Genomic DNA, 24,217 nt, shown 5'->3' with positions numbered 1-24,217 from the left:
TTAGTGTACTGAACACCTTTCCACCTACACACATACTTAACTGTCTTTATTAAGACAAGAAGAGAGGCAAAGAACAAATAGATGTGTATTTGAGGTGTGATGGATAGTCGTAAGCAGTTATAGTAAGTTGGCAGAATTGGACTGAACTTTGTCTTTAAGTTTCAAGATAGGCTAAAACTAAACTCTTGGCCCATAAAAAGATGTATGGGTATGTGGGATAGGAGACAGAGAAGGGCCTGAAATTAATGCCTAGCCTACATTTCTTCTCTTTTTGAGGGTCAGTATGGCAGGGATTAAGATCCAGTGTATTACATGCAGGACATCTGGCAGAATGAGCCAGAATCCAAGTGTTCTTTCTTCATGTCTGTATGATATGGTTCTCATTTGAAAATTTTTCTTTGCAGAGCAAACATGGACTTCAAAATGTCTTTGCTAATGGTCTCCCATGCAGGGTTGGTGAATAGTAACTGAAAATTTGGTCAGAATGAATGGAGTCTGAGTATTAACTAGGGCTGAATCCAGTGCTTTCTGTCCTACTGAGAGATACGCATCTCCTGGAGTGCAACACAGCAGTCCTGAGAAGGGAGAATGGCTTTTACCCATCCAGTATCCACCTTCATAGTTTCTCAGGACAGGTCACAGGACACATGGTGAAACACTTCATTCAGCAAGGCATCCCATTTTATGGACATGAGGCAGAGGAAGTTGAACAAACCCTAAGGATCGTGAAACACTCAGGTTTCTGAATTGCTTCCCAAGCCTGGCATCAGTGGAAATGTGCCCCTGCTTAGGTCGTCCCAACTGGTGGACCCAAAGCATCCTAATCTTTTGAAATTAAAAAATATTTATTACATACCTTGATCACATCTTCCCCTTCCTTTTGTCTACTAAGTTCATGAGACCTATTATGTGCAGGTCAGAGCTTAGAAATGATTAAGACACATCATTGGATGTCTGCACTGGGAACAGACCTCAGAAACTATCTGCTCCAGTCCCCTTAGGCTTTTCCTCTGGTTCTCTAAAACTGCTATTACCCAATCCCTGAAAAGCCCCTGTGCAGCCTTCAGATATGGATTTATGGGTGACTTCCAGAGGGAAGTTTCCCATGACTCACCCACCATTAATACCCGACCTACATCCATTTTCCCCGATGCATGTTCTCTTAGAACCCTGTAGTTCTCCTTCTATAACTTGTCCCAAATGCAATTAAATACTCATACAACTATGTGTTAAATGCTTGCTCTCTCCTCAACACTGGAAAGAAAAATTCGAGGCTGCAAAAATATATTGAAACTTTAGCTCAAAGACCTAGCCAGGAACTTATCAGTTAACACCTGCTGAACAAATGGATAATGAATGAATATATATAATAAATTAATAAATAAAAATAAATGAATTAGTGAAACTTCATGGGGTAGTTGTTAAGATGAAATAAGAAAGGATATATGTTAGCCTAACATGCACAATGCCTAATGACATATATTAGAAGCTTATGAAATAATATTAGATTCCTTGGTTTCTCAAACCCTCAGAAGAAAAGTATTAACATTTTATATTCAACTTTTTAATACTTCTTGTTGCAACTTATATATTTTTCATATTATTTAAGTCTTTTGATAAGCACAATTCAAATGACTCCATGATATTGTCACATCATATATTAATTTAGATGCTTTTGGCTTCAAGCAAGGAAAAACAAACACAACCCTGATTCAAAATGGCTTTAGTCATGAGAAAATTTGTTATCCCACAAAACTGAGAGTCCAAATTCAGTCCAAATCTGGTTTGGTGTTATCAAGGAGCTGGGTTCTTTCTCTTTGTCTGATTACCACGGCTTTCATCCTAGGGTTGTTTCTCCTTATGATTGTGATTTGGCTGCCAGTAGAGGGCCTTGTTAACATGCAGCAAGAGAGACACAGACAGGGAAAATCCCATTAGACGTGTACTTTCCAGGGGAAAGTCATGCTCTCGTGGCTTAAAAGAGTGGCTCTCTAATAATTATGAATATGCATTCCCAACTTATCACATTTTTTCACTTGAGTTAATGTTACACCACTTCACATACGATGCCTGAATTTAAAAACAGTATAATTCCATTTGTCCCCACTGGTGCCATTGTTAAATATTTTACACTGTTATTATACAGTTATTATATCTGAATTAAAAATACTGAATTGTTTTTAAGGAATTTAAGAAAAGAAAGAAATACAGGTTTTAAGTCATGGAATATTTTCAGTGCTCTCCCTTCCTAACTGTAGTTCCAAAAATGTTGTGGAAGTTCCTTTCCTTCTAGCCTACAGACTTTCTCTTTTGTTTGGCAGCTCTGCCTCATTTATCTGAAAATGTTTATATTTTGACTTCATTTTGAAAGGATGTTTTGTTTGATATGGAATTTTAGGTTGAGAGTTATTTTTCTTTCATATTATGCATCTTCCAAAAATCAGCTGTTATTTGTAATTTTATTGCCCTATGTGTAATACATCTTTTTTTTTTTTCCTCTGGTTGCTTTTAAGGTTGTCTCTTTATACGGGGTTTTCAGTAGTTTAATCATCATGTGTCTGGGTGTGTTTTTCTTTCTGTTTATCTTGCTTGACTTTCACTGAGCTTATTCTAAAAGGGGAGCATCCTAAATCCTTTAGTCTTTCCAAATAAGGAATTTCTTTATTTACAGTTAAGAACTCTGATTCTATACATCAACTGTGAACAATAGCAGTCTCATCTTGTTGGTGCTTGTGAAAGGGGAGGGAAGGAAAGACATATTTCTTACAGAGGTCCACCTACTTCCCTGTGTTTAGCCAGCTGGTTTCATGGCCCTGAGTGACAGGAACTTTACCACCAGAAAGCAGTTGAGCTTTCTGGGGAAAGAGCCTCAGGAGGCATACTGCCAACCTATCAACATTAGGGAGCTGCCTCTCTGAACATGAGAGAAGGACTGCATTTCATACCCTGTTGCCAGAAGTTTGTACAGATAGTATATTTCATCTTCTAGAATAGCCTCCAGCCTCCTGTCTTTTCTTTGGGATCTCTCCAGAGACTAAGATTGACAGCTTTGCAGGTAAGAAAGAGGAGAATCCTTGCTCTGGGACCCCTCATCTCCTTTTGCTTCCCCACAGAAGTAGAACGAATCAAAATGCTACTGTTGCATGTAAATAAGAATTTCTCAACTTGTTTGTGTTGAGAATTATGCCAGACAAAAAAGCAGCTCTTTCATTTCAGAAACGTGTATCAGGCACCTACTGTGCATAGGGCAATATCCTACTTCTGAGAGAAATTCTTGACAGGGTAAAACCAGGTTCTTGTTTTGAATTGGTAAATAAATGTGAAGAGATCTGGGAGCTTGCTCTTGGTAGAGGGATGACAGAAAATCTAACAGCCTTTAGAAGGAATCTGCTGGTTTGGATGACATATAACACAATTTATAGATGTACTATGTAAACATTATCGTATTTAATCCTCTAGTAACATTGTAAGGTAGTCAAATTTTTTGCCTTGGATAAATGATGACCAAGGAAATTAAGTGCCCTGCTTAGAGATGCAAAGGGACAAGGTAGATTGTAGTAAGGGGACTGTAATACAGATGAGATTAATTGTAAATTTAAAACCATAAAAAATATAATTTAAAAAAAGTCTCAGCCGTAACACTCCTATGATATTATTTGGTGTTTCCGTCTATATTTTCATATTATATATATGACTTATATAAACACACACATAAAAAGACTTTACATATCTGATTAGAATTTATATATTGTCATTTTCTGCCTTTTTTGTGTTTGTCTTAAGTCTTCATATAGCAGCATATATATCATAACTTCCATGTTAATGGGTCTTAGAGTAGTAAAATAATAATAGACAATTATTTATGTAAATTGTCTGAGATTGTGTCTGGTACTTCTCCACAAGTTGGTATGGCTTTAGAAAATTTTTGATAGGGAATTTTTCTTCATTTGAGTTGTTTTCTTTGGATAAATTCCAAATATTGGAATGGTTTCATCAAAGGTTTCAAAGTGTCCTTTATAGGACTTTGTCCATTATCAGTGCTGGCAACCACTAAAATGTGCCAGTGCCCTTGAATCTCCTCAGTTTCAGTCAAATGCGTTTGTTGAACATCATATGTGTTTTTAGTGTGTGTGTGTGTGTGTGTGTGTGTGTGTGTGTGTGTGTGCTGAAGGTTGTCACAAAAGTATTGGGCATTAATATTATATCCTTAGTAATCTGGTATCAAATTCAACTTGGCTTCTTAGTGACATGTGATCTTTTTGTGAGCTGCTTCTTTAAAAAAAATTTTTTTTTTAATGTTTATTTATTTTGAAAGAGAGAGAGAACACAAGCTGGAAGGGGCAGAGAGAGAGGGAGAGAGAGAATCCTAAGCAGGCTCCATGCCCTCAGCACAGACCCGATGCAGGGTTCAAGCCCACAAACTATGAGATTATGACCTGAGCCAAAATCAAGAGCCATCCACTTAACCGACTGAGCCTCCCAGGTGCCCCTTGTGAGCTGCTTCTATCTAGCATCAAATTAATCTTCAGAAATGTTATATTTCTACTGCCTTGATAGCTTCCAAGATACGGCATGGCTGCATCTATTCTGGCCTGAGGCTTTTTTCAAAGAAGCATCTGGTACAAGCTTGCATGCCCAGAACATAGTAGGCCATCTATAGGTACCTGTTGAATGAATAAATGAGTCTTTGCCCCTGGTAAGTGGAGAGACTAATTAGATGGTTATGTTGATATAAATACTTCATACACTCAATCATTCAACAGACATTTACTGAGTCCTTACTATGTCTCAGATGTTGTAAAAACACTATGGAAAACAGTATGCAGGTTCCTCAAAAAATCAAAAATAGAACTACCGTATATGATCCAGTAAACCCACTTCTGGGTATATATCTGAAGGTGATGAAATCACAATATCAAAGAGATATCTACCCACATGTTTACTGCAGCATTATAGACAATAACCAAGATGTGGAAACAGCCTAAGTGTCCAGAGATAGATGAATGGATACAGAAAATGTGGTATACACAGACAATGGAATATTATCCAGTTATGAGAAAGAAGGAAATCTTGCCATTTGTGACAACATGGATGGACTTTGAGGGCATTATGCTAAGTGAGATAAGTCAGATAGAGAAAGACACTGTACGATCTCACTAATGTGTAGAATCTAAAAAAAGCCAAAATGAAAGAAACAGAATAGAACAGTGGTTGCCAGGACTGGGGGTTGGAGGTAATGGGAAGATGTTGGTCAAATGGTACAGACTTCTAGTTGTAGGATAGGGGCACCTGGGTGGCTCAGTCGGTTGAGTGTCTGACTCTTGGTTTCTGCTCAGGTCATGATCTCATGGTTTGTGAGATAAAGCCCTGAGTCAGGCTCTGCACTGACAGTATGGGGCCTGCTTAGGATTCTCTCTCTCCCTCTCTGTCACATGAAGTCCCTCCCCTGCTCACATGAACTCTCTCACTCTTTCTCTCAAAACAAATAAATAAACAAAAACAAAATTAGAAAAAGATAAATAAGTTCTGGGGATCTAATGTGCAGTATGGGGACTATAATATTGTATTATATACTTGAAAGTTGTTAATAAAGTGGATCTTAAATGTCCTTACCACAAAAAGAGAGGTAATTAGGTGATGTAATGGAGGTGTTAACCAACATTATTGTGGTAATCATTTCACAAGTTATCTGTGTATCAAATAATCACATTGCACACATTAAACGTACACAATGTTAGTGTCAATTATATTTCAGTAAAGCTGAGGGAAAAAAAAGAAAAAACAAAGATACAACCACTGCCTTAGTGGTTCTGGTCAAGACTCTCCCTTCAAATCACAAAAGGAATTAAGTTAAGTGAAAGGACTGTTTCACTGGCAAAAATCCAAATAGCTGACAAGAATCTGGGGAAAAGAAGCACATATGAAAAAACCAAAACGTTTGTCCAAGAATTTCTCACCATGTTAAAGCTGAAGCTCAGAGGACAGGAATCTTATTAGTTCTTGCCGACTCTGGCCTTGGTAGATTGGATGTCCTGAAGGACAGATTCCTTCATTAGGAAGCTAAACACCCTGGCCCAGATGACAGAGAAACTGAAGGTAAACCCAGGGGACAGTGAAACATTTGCCAGCCCAGCTGCAGCCTCATGTCATGAAGTTAGCAACTAAATGCCCGATGCTTCAATTCTGCCCTACAAATCTCCCCTAGGAACTCTCATGTGGCCCACTCTAGAGGGCAATATGCAAGGCAGGGAATTCCAGGAAAGGCAGTTCAGCCTAGGTCAGGCGACTGCCTTACAAAGCCACTAGAGTGAGCTTTTGATCAAGATTTAACGAATAAATCTTGAATAAATGAATGGATGAATAATAGATCAATTTGAACAGGGAGAATCCTCAGGCCATAATATTTACAAACGGATGAAAGGTCAAGCAGAGAAGGGATATTCTTTTATAGAGAGGAGTAAGCAAAGTTCATGGAGTGTTTTTCTGCATGCAGATGATGGCTCAGGCTGAGGGTGGGTCAAAGTCCAGATTCCTATGTTAAGGGAAGAAGCTTAACTGAAGTTTAGTCAACTGTTCTGAAGGATTAGTAGGGATAAACAGTCAACCTAACCATTTATGAAGAGTAAACAGGGTAGGAGAAAATCCAATCTGGGGAAGAGAGAAATAGAAGAGGCAGGACCAATATAGCTCAGAGAATGTTTTATACTGAGTTCAGCCTATTCTTTGTAGGGGCTGTTAAGAAGGGGTTACATATTGACTCAGCCTACAGGAAGAAGAGAAGTTTAACCAACATTTGGCTTGTTTTGATTCATCAGTGGGGATTCAGAATTCGGCTAATCATTTACAGAGCAAATACTGGGAATTTGGAGGGTCAGCGTCTGGCTTTGTCATAGGTAAACAAGTGGGGCATCAATCCATGTTATTAAAGCAGATGGTAGGAAGGAAGATTCCTTGCAGTAAGCCATTCCAGGAACACAAAGTAGGTGGAAGGGTTTCTTCAGCTGTTGCTGTTTTCCAGTATAACAAGGACTTGGGTAAAACTCCGTTTTGTGAGTCCCTCAGAGATTTGTATTTATTGAAATACATTTTGATCTCAGTCTTTTGGCCTGCCTTGAGAATTACCTCTACACATCTTCTTGCTTTACATATTTGAAGGGTATTATGTGTGTGTGTTCAAGTTTTTATTTTTTGTTTTTTTTTTTTTTTTTAACATTTTTTATTTATTTTTGGGACAGAGAGAGACAGAGCATGAACGGGGGAGGGGCAGAGAGAGAGGGAGACACAGAATCGGAAACAGGCTCCAGGCTCCGAGCCATCAGCCCAGAGCCTGACGCGGGGCTCGAACTCACGGACCGCGAGATCGTGACCTGGCTGAAGTCGGACGCTTAACCGACTGCGCCACCCAGGCGCCCCTCAAGTTTTTATTTAAATTCCAGTTAGTTAAGGGGTGCCTGGGTGGCTCAGTCGGTTGAGCGTCTGACTTTGGCTCAAGTCATGATCTTGCAGTTGACGAGTTCGAGCCCTACCTTGGGCTCTGTGCTGACAGCTCACAGCCTGGACCCTGCTTCTGATTCTGTGTCTCCCTCTCTCTCTGCCTCTCCCCGCTCATGCTCTGTATCTCTTTGTCTCAAAAATAAAGATAAACATTAAAAACAATATTTTAATTCCAGTTAGTTAACATACACTGTAATATTAGTTTCAGTTGTACAATATAGGGATTCAACAGTTTCATACGACACCCAGGGCTCATAACAATAATGCATTCCTTAATCCCCAACACCTATTTCACCCATCATCCCCCACCCCCACACCTCCCTCCTGGTAACCATCAGTTTGTTCTCTACAGTTAAGAGTCTGTTTCTTGATTTTTATGGGCTCAAAAGGTCTTTTTAAGTCTTTCATCCACTTTGAAATTATTTTTGTGTGTAGTGTAAGAAAGTGGTCCAGTTTCATTCTTCTGCATGTTGCTGTCCAGTTTTCCCAACACACATTTGTTGAAGAGACTGTCTTTTTCCCACTGGATATTCTTTCCTGCTTTGTTGAAGATGAACTGACTATACAGTTGTGGATTTGTTTCTGTGTTTTCTATTCTGGTTATTGATCTATGTGTCTATTTTTATTTCAGGACCATACTGTCATCATCACTACAGCTTTGTAATATAACCTGAAGTCCAGAATTGTGATGCCTCCAGCTTTACGTTGCCTATTCAGGGTCTTTTGTAGTTCTGTACAAATTTTAGAATTGTTTGTTCTAGATCTGTGAAAAATGCTGGTGGTATTTTGGTAGAGATTGCATTAAGTATGTAGATTACCTTGGGTACTATAAACAGTTTAACAATATTTGTTCTTCCTATCCATGAGTCTGGAATGTTTTTCCATTTCTTTGTGTCATCTTCAATTTCTTTCATTAGTGTTTTATTGTTTTCAGAGTACAGGTCTTTCACCTCTTTGGTTATGTTTATTCCTAGATATCTTATTGTTTTTGGTGCAATTGTAAATGGGATTGATTCCTTAATTTCTCTTTCTACTGCTTAATTATTGGTGTACAGAAGTGCAACAGACTTCCATACATTGATTTTGTATCCTGCAACTTTACTAACTTCATGTATTAGTTCCAGCAGTTTTTTTGGTGGAATCTTTTGGATTTTCTACATAGAGTATCCTGTCATCTGCAAAGATGAACAAAGTTTTACTTCTTTCTTGCTGATTTGGATGCCTTTAATTTCTTTTTGTCATTTGATTTCTGTAGCTAGGACTTCCAGTACTATGTTAAATAACAATGGTGAGAGTGGACATCCCTGTCTTGTTCCTGACTGTAGAGTAATGCTCTCAGATTTTCCCCATTGATGATGACATTAGCTGTGGGTTTTCCATGTATGGCCTTTATTATGTTGAGGTAATGCTCCCTCTAAACCTACTTTATTGAGAGTTTTTATCATGAATGGATGCTGTACTTTGTCAAATGTTCTTTCTGCATCCATGGAGAGGATAATATGGTTCTTATCCTTTCTTTTATTAATGTGCTGTATCATGTTGATTGATTTGTGAATGTTGAACCATCCCTGCAGCCTAGGAATAAATCCCACTTGATCATGGTGAATGATTTTTTTAAAATGTGTTGTGGATTTGGTGTGCTAGTATTTTATTGAGAATTTCTGCTTCCATGTTTATCTGAGATATTGGCCTGTAGTTCTCTTATTTACTGCAGTCTTTATCTGGTTTTGGTATCATAGTAATGCCGGCCTCATAGAATGAATTTGGAAGTCTTTCTTCCTTTTCTTTTTTTTTTGGAATAGTTTGAGAAAAATAGATATTAACTCTTCTTTAAGGGGCGCCTGGGTGGCTCAGTCAGTTGAGTATCCGACTTCAGCTCAGGTAATGAGCCCATGGTTCGTGAGTTTGAGCCCCACATCAGGCTCTATGCTGACAGCTCAAAGCCTGGAGCCTGCTTCAAATTCTGTCTCCCTCTCTCTCTGCCCCTCCCTCACTCACATTCTGTCTTTCTTCCAAAATAAATAAACATTAACAGATATTTTTAAATAAATATTTGGTAGGGTCACCTGAGTGGCTCAGTCGGTTAAGCATCTTACTCTTGATTTTGGTTCATGTCTTGATGTCATGATTCTGAGATCAAACCCTCCTTGGGGCTCCCCACTGGGTGTGGAGCCTGCTTGGGATTCTCTCCCTCTCTCTCTGCACCACTCATGCTAAATAAATAAATAAATAAATAAATAAATAAATAAATAAATATTTGGTAGAATTTACCTGTGAAGCCATCTGGCCCTGGACTTTTTGTGTTGGGAGTTTACAGATTGGATTGTTTACTGATTCAATTTCTTATTAGTTTGTTCAAGTTTTCTGTTTCCTTCTGTTTCAGTTTTGGTAATTTATATGTTTGTAGAAATTTATCAATTTCCTCCAGGTTGTCAAATTTGTTGGCATATCATTTTTCATAATATTCTCTTATGATTTTTTTGTATTTCTGTGCTTTTGGTTGTTATTTCTTCTCTCCCATTTGTGGTTTTATATTATTTGGATCCTTTCTCTTCTCTTTTTGATAAGTCTGGCTAGAGGTCTATCAATTTTATTGATGTTTAAAAAGAACCTGCTCCACTTCATTTATATGTTCTATTTTTTTTTTTTTTAGTTTCTGTATCATTTATTTATGCTCTAATCTATATTATTTCCCTCCTTCTTCTGAATTAGGCTTCGTTTGTTCTTTTTCTAGCTCCCTAGGTGTAATGTCAGGTTGTTTATTTAACATTTTTGTTGCTTCCTGTGGTAAGCCTGTATATACTTTCCTCTTAGGACTGCTTTTGCTGCATCCCAATGGTGTTGGACCATCATGTTTCATTTATATTATTTCCATGTATTTTTAAATTTCTTCTTTGATTTCCCAATCCCATTCTTTGTTTAGTAGCATGTTGTTTAGTCTCTCTTCTTCCTCCTCCTCCTCTTCCTCCTCCTCTTCTCCTTCTTCTTTGACTCCTATAATACCAATGTTATTACATTTGATGGAGTTGTTGAATTCCCTAAGTCTACTCTCATGTTCCATAATTCTTCTTTCTGTTGTTCAGTTTCATTATTTTTTATTATTTCGTCTTCTATATCACAAATTCATTCCTCTGCTTCTTCCAGCCTGCTGTTCATTGCATTAAGCCTGCTTCCAATCTCATTTATTGCATTCTTCACCTCTAATTGATTCTTTTTAACTCTTTTACCTCTGAGGGAAGAGTCTCCCTGATGTCTTCTATTGCTTTCTCAAGCCCAGTAGTATCTTTACAATTGTTGCCTTAAATTCTCCATCACCATATTACTTATATCTGCTTCACTGAGATCCCTGGCTGTAGCCATATCTTATTCTTTCATTTGGAATAAATTCCTCCATCTTGGCATTTTGTCTAAGTCTCTCTGAGTTCTTCTGTGTGTTAGAAAAACCAGCAATTTCTCCTGATTCTGAAAGTAATGGCCTTATGAAGAAGAGATCATGTAGTGCCCAGTGCCTGGAAATTCAGGGTATGACTCTGGTGTGTGCTGAGTGTGCTCTGCTGTCGTGTTGTGGCTGCTTTATTCTTATGACCAGTCATCTGCAGGTGCTCTCCTTGCCTGCAGTGAGTAGTGTTTGATCTCTCTGAAATGTGGTGAGTTTTAACTAGGTGTGCTCTGGTCCACTTATGAAATGAGACCCCACACCAACTCTACCAAAAATGAGACCCTGCAGGACTCTCTGGTTGGGAGACGTGGTGTGGGAGGGGGTTTGTGCTGGTCTTTTGTGGGAGAGAACTGTCACCCTGGGATGAGGCAAGCTTGACTGAGAAAGGCAGACCCGTGAGAGCATAGGAGGGAGGAGCTTGGTGTTAGGCAGGTTAGGCAGCTACTGTCTGTGCTGAGCTGCTTTCTGCAGGTAGGTCTGTGTTTATGCATGGGGGATGGAAATGGTGTCTACCAAGCCTGCTGATCTTTAAAACTCCAAGTTTTAAGTGCTGCTGGTTGCAAGAGTTCACAAAAATCAGCCCCTCTCATTTTGCAAGCCAATGGCTTTGGGGAAATGTTCTCCTTGTACATTCCCCTGTGTGTTCCTCCCCCTCTTGCTTTTGTCCATGACCAAGTCTCCCTCTCTTCTGCTGCACCCACTATTCATATTTCCCCCAAACCATGTCTCTGCACTTCCTACCTTCCTTGATGTGGCCTCTTCTCTCCCCTAGTTGTGGAGTTTGTTCTGCTAGTCTTCGGGTAGATTTCTGGGGTATTTAGGATGATTGAATACTTATTTAGTTGTGTTTGTGGGATGAAAGAAGCCTAGAGTCCTCCTACTCTGCCATCATCTTCTTCTCTCTGACCCCTGAAGGATATTGTTGAGAACTTACCCTATAAAACTGTTACCTATTATAGCAATGATTTCTAAATGTGGCTGCATAAGAAAATCATCTGGAGGGGCGCCTGGGTGGCGCAGTCGGTTAAGCGTCCGACTTCAGCCAGGTCACGATCTCGCGGTCCGTGAGTTCGAGCCCCGCGTCAGGCTCTGGGCTGATGGCTCGGAGCCTGGAGCCTGTTTCTGATTCTGTGTCTCCCTCTCTCTCTGCCCCTCCCCCGTTCATGCTCTGTCTCTCTCTGTCCCAAAAATAAAATAAAAAACGTTGAAAAAAAAAAAAAAAAGAAAATCATCTGGAGAAGTGCTGGAGGGAATGAAGAGAAATTGGAACTCATACACTGTTAAGGGAATATAAAATAGTTCAGCCACTTTGGAAAGACGTTGGAAGCATTTGATAAAGTTAAACACACGCTTACTATATGACCATGCAAGTGCACTTCCACATGTTTACTCAAGAGAAATAAAAGCATTTGTTCAAACACACTGGTCTAAGTAGCTTACCTGTACTGATTTATATAATTGTCACAACCACTTTATGGGACAGGCACTATGGTCACTGCCATTTTATAGATGAGAAAATGAAGACACGGACAAGTAACTTGCCTAACATCATACAGCTTCTAAATGGCAACCTCAGGTGTGTCATGGATGGAAACTTAATCTCAAAGATGCTCATGCATGTTTAGATAATATATATGGTAATCTTAGTGCATCCTTAACTATTGGTATTCTGGGTGATATGAAAATTAAAATAAAGATATCATAAAGAGGGATGCCTGGGTGGCTCAGTTGGTTAAACGTCTGACTTTGGCTCAGGTCATGATCTCGTGGTTTGTGAGTTCGAGCCCTGCGTCGGGCTCTGTGCTGACAGCTCGGAGCCTGGAGCCTGCTTCAGATTCTGTGTCTCCTTCTGTCTCTGCCCTTCCCCCACTTGCACTGTCTCTGTCTACTAAAAATAAATAAATGTAAAAAAATTAAAAAAACTATATCATAAAGATTTTTTAAAGTTTAGGAAATATTGAAAAATAATTTCAGAAAGAGGGATCTGTGCTTTCTGTCAGTCTTATTCTTCCTAGGAGTCAATGAAGAATTCAGTGAATGGGACACTAATAAAACAGCAGGAATGAAGGCCTGGCCATTAGCTAGAACAGACTTTTGTGTCTGTTTTGTGTCTTTGTATGTCTGCTATCACTTCTCATTCCTTGATATTTCCTCATCCTCTCTTTAGGGTAAGGCCAAGATGTACCACTTACAAGGCCCCCAAGTGCTGCAGATGCTAAAGAAATCCTTGAGGAAGAGCCTCCCTGAGTCCTTAAAGGTGAGAGTAAAACACATGGGGAGAAAAAAAAAGGACTAGCAATGACCTATGAAAGAGGTAGGAGGGAGAATCAGTATTCTTTGAGCACTTACTCTGTGCCAGGCACTCACTCATCTTGCATCTCATTTAGTTTACATCACTTCACTGCAAGGCAAGTCTTTCATATCCATGTAACCAAAGAGAAAATGCAAGCTCAGCTGTAGGACTTGACCAAGGTCACGCCACTAGTGAGTGGCAATCTTGTGATTTAAATCCACTATGATCTTTGCTGTGTGATAAACCAAAAACATCCCTTTGTCCCATTCCATGTGCCATTACATAACATTGGAAGATTTCCCAGAATTGCACAATTGGCTGAACACATTAATGTTTGATTTATTCTTTCTAAATAATCAAGTGCCTGAAAAAGTTAACCAGTATGATTCTCCTTTGAAATTAAGAGGCCAAATTCTATTTTGTCAACCCCCAAATGATTACGTTTAATTTGGGATGAGACAGAAATTTCGTTTTAGAAATAGATCAGTGATCGTGTACATAAAGAGGTAGGGTCTTTTTTTAGGGGGGGCAATAACATGTTGAAAAAGGACTAGAATTACTGGGGATAAAGGTGCCATTGCACTATGATAAAGGTATCAATTCACCAAGAAGACATGAAAAATGCTGAAATGTATATACCTAACAACAGAGGCTCAAAGAACACGGGACAAAAACTGATAGAACTGAAAGAATAAATAGGTAAACCCATAGGTGTAATTAAAGATTTTGACATTAGGGGCGCCTGGGTGGCTCAGTCGGTTGGGCGTCCGACTTTGGTTCAGGTCATGATTTCACGGTCTGTGAGTTCGAGCCCCGCGTTGGGTTCTGTGCTGACAGCTCAGAGCCTGGAGCCTGTTTCAGATTCTGTGTCTCCCTCTCTCTCTGACCTTCCCCCATTCATGCTCTGTCTCTCTCTGTTTCAAAAATGAATAAACATTAAAAAAAATTAAAAAACAAAAAACAAAACAAAAAAAAGATTTTGACATTAAAGATTCTATGAGTAATTTATAGAATAGGCAGAAAGTCTATAACCTATATACAAGATCTGGAAAGTACTATGAACCAATTTAATTGATATTTACAGAGTACATCCCTCAACAATAGAAGAATACACATTCTTTTCAAGTGCACATGGAACATGTACAAAGATAGATCATATTTTTAAGACCTTTGAAAGAATTGAAATAATACCATGTATGTCCTCTCATATTAAGTTTAATATGGTATTAAATATGCCAGGAGTAGGGAAGTACAGGGTGAGGTGTGGTCCTTTGTCATGGAACTTATCATTTCATTGGTCCTTGGTCTTTAGCATCTTTCCATACAATCTGCTGAAGCATCATGTTTCCAACTGCACTTAGCTCCCAAGGTCCACACTGGTATGCATTGCTGTATTTCCTTCCCTCACAACCACAGGGACCCTTCCAGTTTGGAGGATTTCTCTTTCTCAGACTCTACAATGTCCTTCTTGATAGCACTGGTGTTCGAATAAATGCTTGTGGAAAAGATTAAAAAACAGATTGCTGAATATGTGATATTCACAGACTTTGGTCAGCAAAACTCAGGTTCTTAGCACTGTTCTGTCTTTACTTATTAAATAGGTCAGAACTCAACCTTTCTGGAAAGCAATTTGGAGATATGTGTAAGAACAAAAAAGTCTTTAAACAGCAGTTGACCTTTGACCCAGAAATCGCCCTTCTAATATTTCTAATAATAGACATATTTGCAAAGATTTATACAAAAAATTCCTTGAAGAATAAACTGTTAAACTAAAAAATTCAAAAAAGCTGAAATGACCAGCAATAGGAGATAGGAAAATTGAATTGGAGTTCTTTCATATGATGGATATTATGCAGTCATTAAAAATGATTATGTAGATTTGTGTTTATTGATATGGAAATATACCCATAGTATAGTGTGTGTGTGGGGGGGGTACATGTTAAACTAATATATATTAGGTAATTTCATTGCTTAAAAATTGTATGTGTATGGGACTCCTGGGTGGCTCAGTCAGTTGAGCATCCAACTTTGGCTCAGGTCATGATCTTGCCGTCTGTGGGTTTGAGCCCCACAGCAGGCTCTGTGCTGACAGCTCGGAGCCTAGAGCCTGCTTCAAATTCTGTGTCTCTGTCTCTCTCTGCCCCTCTCCTGTTTGCACTCTCTCTTGCTCTCAAAAATTAACATTAAAAATTTTATGTGTATTTGTAAATAAATGAAATAAAATGGAAAGCTATAACACTAAGTTCTACAATGTGATAGTGGATGATTTTTTTTTTAATTTTAGGAGAGTGTGAGTTGGGGAGAGGGGCAGAGAGAGAGTGAGAGGGAGGGAGTGAGAGAGAGAGAGAGAGAGAGAGAGAGGGAGAAAATTAAGCTGAGCATGGAGCCTGCTGCTGGTATTGATCTCACAACCCTGGGATCATGATTAAGCCCAAATCAAGAGTCAGATGTTCAACTGACTTGAGCCAATCAGACACCCCTGATTTTTAATTAATCAATTTATTTACCTGGATATTTAACTATATTCATATAATATTCTTATGGTTTGACTCCCAACCCTATTTCTATTTGGAGTAATGAAGTGGAATCTGAAGGTGGTTTCAACCATATACCTTATAAATTATCACCCTGATTTTGCAGAAATAATCCTTGTCCTGATCAAACAAGGCACTTCATCAGCCCTTCTTAATAAGCTGACCCTCTGAGTTTTTTGGGTTGCTACAGGTTTATACAACTGTCTTCCACATGAACCAGGGAAACCCGTTCAAGTTAAAGGCCGTGGTGGACAAATGGCCTGATTTTACAACAGTGGTTATCCGCCCTCAGGAGCAGGTAAGGTGCCAGATGTGGAATGAATATGCTTTTGTGTTCATATTTGCTATGTGCCTACCATGCACCTGGCAATGCGGTAGACACAGGGGATATAGAAATGAATTGCATAATGGTGAAAAAGTCCTTGTTCTCAAGAAACTCACGGCTTGGAGGAAAAGACAGATAAGCAAATAAATTACAACATGGGGTGAAAATTGTACAAAAACATACAACATACAAGATACACACAGCAGCACTATCCAAGAGATGATTAAACCACCGAAGTCAGGGTGTACAAGGAGAGGATCAGAGCAACTTCCTAGTAGACATTTCACCCAAACTGGATTTTGAAGATCAATAGGTGTTTGACAGGCTGACAAGACTAGAGGGGCATTCTAAGCAGAAAAATGACACCTAAAAATATGTAAAGGTAAATATGAAGAGTTTTAAGGAAATGTAAACAACAAATTGCAATGCCTATATTTGGGAATACATTTTCAGTGCCAACTTATCACTCACACTAAGTGGTTAATACATTTCAAATACAAATCTGTTATAAGCATATTGGAAAATATAAAGTAAAAATTTATGCATGCAAAATATGCAACCATAGGGGCGCCTGGGTGGCGCAGTCGGTTAAGCGTCCGACTTCAGCCAGGTCACGATCTCGCGGTCCGTGAGTTCGAGCCCCGCGTCAGGCTCTGGGCTGATGGCTCGGAGCCTGGAGCCTGTTTCCGATTCTGTGTGTCCCTCTCTTTCTGCTCCTCCCCCGTTCATGCTCTGTCTCTCTCTGTCCCAAAAATAAAAAAAATAAAAAAATAAAAAATATATGCAACCATATAATGTCATTTTAACATAAATTTTTTCAAATAAAATTTAAATGTATAGTGCTGTTTAAAAATACTGAACTAAACAGAATACAAAAATGAAGACATTTACATTAATTATTGAAATAATAAATGAAATTATTAGTGCATTTCTGTGCAACACCTTCTACCTTTTTCTTTTTTTTAATTTTTTTTTTCAACGTTTTTTATTTATTTTTGGGACAGAGAGAGAGACAGAGCATGAACGGGGGAGGGGCAGAGAGAGAGGGAGACACAGAATCGGAAACAGGCTCCAGGCTCCAAGCCATCAGCCCAGAGCCTGACGCGGGGCTCGAACTCACGGACCGCGAGATCGTGACCTGGCTGAAGTCGGACGCTTAACCGACTGCGCCACCCAGGCGCCCCTCTACCTTTTTCTACCCCCTTGTTGGGTGGTTGTTTTCTGATCCCTTCCTTCATCTTCAAATAACCTAATCTTTCATTTGTTAAATTTCAGAGGATCTCTTTGAACAAATTTTGTGTTCAAATTTCATTTTTTGAGGAATGTAAATTATTTTTTTAAATAATAGTGCATGTGGTTTACATTTTAAAGACATCATGTGTCCAATAAGAGGTTAACATCCAAAATATATGAAGAACTTCTACAACTCAACACTAAAAAAACAAATAACCCAATTAAAAAATTAGCAGAGGATCTGAATAGACATTTATTCAAAGACATATAGATGGCCAATCGACACATGGAAAGATGCTCAATATTACTAATCATCAGGGAAATGCAAATTAGAACTACAATGAGATGTCACTTTATACTTGTCAGAATGGTTAAAATACAAAGCACAAGAAGCAAGTGTTGGAGAGGATGTGGAGCAAAAGGAACCTTCATACACTGTTGGTGGGAATGTATATTAGTGCAGTCTCTATGGAAAACAGTATGGAGGTTCTTCAAAAAATTAAAAATAAAATTAGCATATGATCCAATAATTCTACTATTGGGTATTTACCCAAAGAAAATGAAAACATAAATTTGAAAAGATATATGCATCCCTATGTTTATTGTGGGATTATTTACAATAACCAAGATATGGAACAACTCAAGTGTCCATCGATAGATGAATGGATAAAGATGTGGTGTATATATGTAATGGAATATTATTCAGCCATCAAAAAGAATGAAATCTTGTCATTTACAACAACACGGATGGGCTTAGAGGGTATAATGATAAATGAAATGAGTCAGAGAAAGACAAATACCATATGATTTCACTCATATGTGTTAATTAAGAAACAAAACAAATGAACAAACAAAGAAAAAAGGGACAAACAAAAAGCAGACTCTTAAATACAGAGGACAACAAATGGTATCCAGAGGGAGGTGGGGGAGAGGATAGGTGAAAGAGGTGAAGGGGATTAAGAGTACACTTATCATGATGAGCACTGGGAAATGTATAGAATTGTTGAATCAATATATTGCATACCTGAAACTAATGTAATGTTGTATATTAAGTATACTTTGAATTTTAAAAATTTTAATGAAAAAATAAAGACACCATGTGTCTTTATTTTGTGTAGCTATATCATATATAAGTGAAAATTGTAATACAAGGTTACTTGTGTCAATTTCAACATTGTTACATTTATAATCCAATTTTTCTGAGATTCTTTTATTTATTCATTTTTTTGAGACTCCTTTAAATAGAGTAAGATTTACTCTTGCAACAGAATCTTGGCTTTGACAATAATACTTTCTTTCTCCTGAGGATTACAGAATTATAGAAGAATGCTTTCTAAACAGTGCACATTTGATTGATTTGAAATTATAAAGCAACATATAAATATCTAGTTCAGTATATTTTTCTTAATCATAGGTTGAGTAATTGATTAAATCCTTGACTTGTTTACATCATATAAATGATTCAGGAATAATGACTATATCAAGAAAAACATCACTATTTATAAGTTTATAATTTTTTTTACACTTATTTATTTTTGAGAGACAGAGAGACAGAGCACAAGTCGGGGAAGGGCAGAGAGAAAAGGAGACACAGAGTCCGAAGCAGGCTCCAGGCTCTGAGTTGTCGGCACAGAGCCTGAGGTGGGGCTTGAACTCACGAACCATGAGATCATGACCTGAGCCAAAGTCGGATGCTTAACTGACTGAGCCACTCAGGCACCCCCATAAGTTTATAAAATAGCACAGTATAATGAACTAAAGCCAAGTGTTCCAATCACTGGGTATAGATCAATTTGATTTATTCCACATTACCTAACCAAACAGGAAATGACAGATGATTTTGATCACTACACCAACACCTACCAAATCTATTATAAGAATCCCACAAACTGCCAAGAATTCCTTGGTGCATCAGATGTCATCAACTGGAAGCAACATTTGCAGATCCAAAGTAAGTAAGGGATCTAGGAGGTATGCTGGCTTCTGTGACTGTTCATGTTTACATCTGCAGGGTCACTTTTCATCCTGAGCACATTCCTTTACAGCCTTTACTTTCTCTTCCAAACCCCAGACACTCAGCTTGATGTTTATTCCTTGCATCAGCTGCTACCACCTCTTTAGTGGAGTAGAATTCAAACACTGCAAACTGTGGAGTTGATACAAGGAACTGTGAGCAATGGAATTTATTGTTAGCTGAGCATTCATAATATATTTTGCTGACATATTCAGGATCCCTTACCATGATTAGGTGTGAGAGTAGAACTCCCCATCTGGCCATCCATTACTAGAAGAAGAATGACAGTTCCTTGTGCCACAGAGGACCTCCAGATTACAAGGATAACTACCATGGTAATGAGTGTGCCTTACAGAGTCAGATTCTCTAGAATGGCATTCTTGCTCTGCCTGTTACTTGCTTTGTAATTTGAGCAACTGATGTAACTTATCTGTTACTCAGTTTCCTTACATGTAGAAAGTGAAGATAGTATAACAGAAATTCCCAAAACACAGGGTCAATGGAAGAATTAAATGTGGTATTAGACCAATACCTTGGCATGAAGTATGTGCACACTCAAGGTTGGCTACTGCTTTTAAATACCATTGTTCCATTGATTTCACAATGATAAAGTCAGGATCTCTAATACTATCTGTCTTACATAAGAGGAAGTTGCTCAAGGAGTGACTTGGCTATGGTCACATGGTTAATGGCAACACCAGAAGCAACACTGTCCGACTTTAAACTCCGCATACTTCCACCAGGAAGCTTCTTCAGTGTCTACAGGAGAAATTACTTCTCACCTTACCTTACCCCTTTCTAGGTTCACAGTCCAGCCTGAACGAGGTGATACAAAATCTTGCAGCTGCTAAATTGGTCAAGGTCAAGCAAGATCAAGCCATTATGTATATGATGTCTGAGACAGCAAGTAAACTGATCCCTTCCCTGCTGGAGGCAAAGAACTTACCTCCTAAATCTGGCAGACCCAAGGCCATGTGAGTTTGAAAAAAGATGCTCTGCATTACTCTCATATTTCTGTATGGAAGTGGCCTCCCAACTTCTCTCCCTATGTTCACTCTTGCCTCCCTACAATCCATTTCCAGGGTGATCCTTTTGGTATGTGACAAGGACTGTGTCAATTCATCCGCTTAAAAGCCATCAGTCTTTCTCGGTTCACATACCCATTATGGACCTTCAGGGTCCTGTAAGACCTGTAATCCACCACCTCTTGGATTTCACCTTGTTTCTCTTGCTCACTCCCACCAGTAGCTCTGGCCTTCTTTCTGAGACTTGTTCGCATACACTCACCCATGCCTTTGGACCATTGCATTTGTTCTTTGCTTAAAATGTCCTTTCCTCTCATCTTTACATATCTGCTTCTTTCTTGACATTCACTCTCTGAAAAGTCATTTCCTTAGAGAGTTCTCTGCAGAACAACCTAAAACTACCCTTTCCCATAATACTTCATCACAAAACCCAAGTTTTATTTTCCTCGGCACACTTACCATTATCCAAAATCAGCTTCTTTGTATTTTATTGACCTGTTTGCTATTTGATCCTCCCCTGCAACATTTCAAACTCCACTATTTATGTTGTCCACTATTTATGGAGGGACACTATTTATGTTGTTCACCAATAAGTTTTCAGTAGCCAGAACAGAACAGAAAACACTGCTTCGTAAATATGCATTCAATGAATTTACTTCTCAGAGCAAAAGTTTTCTAATATGGAGAACTTAAACATATTATATATTTCCCTCCACTGATGCCTGAATAGAATTAAAACTGATATAGGGATTTGATCTGCAGATGTCCAGTCCTGTGGCCCTGTGTGTGTTAATATGCCTGGAAAAGCTGTATTCATACTGTATTGCACCTAACACCTGAAAGACACCTCTAAATCTACAATCTCATTTGATTCTCTTGTCTATCCTATGAGATAAACAAGGTAGAAGACATTATCCCCATTTTCCTGACAGAAGATAGGTTCAGTTAATGAAATAGCTTGTTCAGGTACTGTGGATGGTTAAGGGCATAACTGGAGCTCACTGGTAGATCTCATTCCACCTTGTGGGATCTTTCCAGGACACCTCCCAAAGCCCTTTCACCCCACTGCAGCAGCCTTCAGACTTCAGTGTTCTGTAACATGTGGCTTGCCTTCACTTCACACCATTGCCTCTCTCTGGACTTCAGCTTTCCCACAGTGGCTAAGGATTCTGTGACACCAACATTCCAAGATCCCAAGATTCTAAGCTCTGGCTTTGCAGCTTGCTAGCCTATGCTTTGGGGGCACTTGTTTATTTTCTGCTTACCTGTTCTTTTGTGTAGAACAGAGATGTTATCAATTCTCTCATCTTAAGTGGAGAATCACAACAGTGACTAATGCTTAGTGACACAGCATTAATTAATGTTTAATTTTTGTGTAATTCTTATTTTTTGCGTGGCACAGGTCCTAGGTGCTTATCATGCAATAGCTCTTATATTATTTGACAGAGGTGCTATTAATCCCCTACTTATGTTAATGTCTCATTTTATAAAAAAGATTATTATTTCAGGCAATCTGGTTGCAGAATCTATACCTTTATCTGTGTTCTTTTCCCTTGTTCTCAATAGTAACCAAGAGATGTTTAAACTCTCCTCCCTGGATGTTACCCACACTGCCTTGGTGGATAAATTCTGGCGTTTTGGTGGGAATGAGAGGAGCCAGAGATTCATCAAGCGCTGTATCCAGACCTTCCCCACCTTCTGCCTTCTGGGGCCTGAGGGGACCCCTGTATCCTGGAGCCTGATGGATCAGACAGGAGAGATACGGATGGGGGGTACTGTACCTGAGTACCGGGCCCAGGGTCTCTCCACCTATGTCATGGATGTTCACATCCGCACTATGGACAAACTTGACTACCCCACATATTACCATACACTCATAACCAACAAAATCATACAGAAAATCAGTCACCGTCTGCACCATATCATCATGCCTTGTGACTGGAACCAGTGGCACTGTGAGCCTCTGTGACGCAGTCCTGAACACAAGACAGTGTTGGATGGGCTGATGTGGCAGGAGGAGTGTATGGGTGGATGGAGAGAAATAATAAATTGTAATTAGCTTTAAAGTAGTGTGTGTTGTCTAGGCTCTGGGAAACAGTGTGAATGGTCAACAGAACCACCACAATCCTTGCTCTCAAACCACTCATGGACTCCCCTTTGGGTCCAGCAGACCTGCCATGCAGCAGGTCTGCCATGGCCAGACCCTCCTATAGTGGACCCTGCTTTTGTTTAGTTTCCTGCACTTCTGGGTACCAGTGACACTCTTTATTCATTTGCATGCTGCCCTAATGCTTCTCCTATCTTACAAGTGGATAATTGCTAATGAGCGTATCTTGCCCCTTTTGCCAAGATGTGGTATTACCTTAAGTGTAGTCTAATTTTCCTCTCTCTTTTTTGCTTTACCCTCCCTCTCTCTGTCCCCCACCCCCAGCCAGCTTCACTGAGGTATAATTGACAAATAAAATTGTAATCTATTTAAAGTATGAAACATGGTGATACACACACACACACACACACACACACACACACACACACACGTTGTGGAAGGATTTCCACAACTATGGGAAATAAGCTTAGGAATTCCCTGAGCTTGCACCGATGGGTTAATAAGGCATAAAGAATTAGAAAGCCATAGGATGAACACACCCAGTTTGGGTAAACAAGATTAGGTAAATGGGGTAAAGACCCCCAGTATAGGACAAATGGGGCAAAGGCCCCCAGTATAGGACAAAGATATAGGAACAGGAAACCTCTGGATGAAAACATCAAAGATTAGGTAAATAAGATTAGGTAAACAGGGCAAAGGTCCCAGTATAGGACAAAGGTTTGGGACAATATCAGAAAGCTGCTTTCAAGGGAAGGAAGGACCAAATTAAGTAAACAGGTAAATGGGGCTATAGACCACGGCAGGCAAAGTTGCCTAGAGTGGAGCTAAGTAGCAAAAGAAAGATGCCTTGTTGACCCTGAGGTGGCATGCTCTGTCTTTCTTGTCCCCTAGGCCAGTTTAGGTAAACACAGGTGGGGCTTCATGTCTGCTGTAAACAACCATCCGCCCAGCACCAGGATTTTGTTTTATATTGACCCAAACTCCTAACACTGCATATCTTCAAAACCCCCTCTCCCCCACGCCCATAAGTTAATTCACAGTTTCATTGTCTCTTTGTGCACATCCATCACGCTTGTAAGCCTTCTGATCTTAATTAAAATGTAGCAAGGACCCTTATTCAGGGCTCTTGTCTCCTCCTGGACATTAGCCTCTCTTGCGTTTTCATTTCCTGCATCCTGCTCTCTTGCTGAACGAGAGAGAACTCCAGACCCAGAGTCTACAACACACAACCAAGTTGATTAATACTTCCATTACTTTATACATTTACCGTGTGACCGTGTGTGTGTGTGTGTGTGTGTGTGTGAGAGAGAGAGAGCGAGAGAGAGAGAGAGAACACATAATATCTAATCTTTTAGCAAATTTCAATGACACATTAAAGAATTTTCAACAATAGTCACCATCCTATACATTACACCCTTAAAACAATTCATCTTAAAATTGAAAATTTGAACCCTTTTATGAGCCTCTCCATATTTCCTCCACATCCCAGCCCCTGGCAACCATCATTCTACTGTTTATATGAGTTTCTAAAAGTTTCAAAAATCCTGTTTTTGTTTTTGTTTTTAGATTCCACACATAAGTAATACCATGCAGTATTTGTCTTTATCTGTCTCATTTCACTAGCATAATGTCCTTCAGAATCATCCATGTTGTCACAAATGGCAGGATATCCTTCTTATTTTATAGCTTAACAATATTCTTCTGTGTGTGTGTGTGTGTGTGTGTGTGTGTGTATCACATCTTCCTTATTCAT

General features: G+C 39.1%; 1 protein-coding gene across 2 annotated transcripts; it reads left to right on the top strand.

Annotated features, from left to right (window-relative positions):
• The first annotated feature begins 2,939 nt into the window (after positions 1 to 2,939).
• On the top strand, positions 2,940 to 22,782 carry LOC122199978 (glycine N-phenylacetyltransferase-like). 2 transcript variants are annotated; one of them, XM_042905378.1, is made up of 6 exons: positions 2,940 to 3,055; positions 13,101 to 13,190; positions 15,951 to 16,058; positions 19,143 to 19,269; positions 20,135 to 20,306; positions 21,924 to 22,782. In XM_042905378.1, the coding sequence occupies exons 2-6, from the start codon at positions 13,113 to 13,115 to the stop codon at positions 22,324 to 22,326; spliced, it is 888 nt and encodes a 295-aa protein (XP_042761312.1). In that variant the 5' UTR covers positions 2,940 to 3,055; positions 13,101 to 13,112; the 3' UTR covers positions 22,327 to 22,782. The 2 variants fall into 2 exon arrangements, with proteins under 2 accessions (XP_042761312.1, XP_042761311.1); XM_042905377.1 differs by lacking the exon at positions 15,951 to 16,058.
• The last annotated feature ends 1,435 nt before the right edge of the window (positions 22,783 to 24,217 follow it).

This window comes from Panthera leo, chromosome D1 (genome assembly GCF_018350215.1).
Source record: "Panthera leo isolate Ple1 chromosome D1, P.leo_Ple1_pat1.1, whole genome shotgun sequence".
Lineage (NCBI taxonomy): Eukaryota > Metazoa > Chordata > Mammalia > Carnivora > Felidae > Panthera > Panthera leo.
The sequence above is the reverse complement of the archived record's forward strand: the minus strand, read 5'-3'. Positions and strand labels throughout refer to the sequence as shown.

Bases quoted from the DNA above. Each gene is read 5' to 3' on its own strand.
- LOC122199978 (XM_042905378.1), top strand. From the start codon at position 13,113: ATGTACCACTTACAAGGCCCCCAAGTGCTGCAGATGCTAAAGAAATCC. The intron at 13,191-15,950 runs GTGAGAGTAAAA...GGGTTGCTACAG, and splicing joins GCCTCCCTGAGTCCTTAAAG to GTTTATACAACTGTCTTCCA. The intron at 16,059-19,142 runs GTAAGGTGCCAG...CTAACCAAACAG, and splicing joins TTATCCGCCCTCAGGAGCAG to GAAATGACAGATGATTTTGA.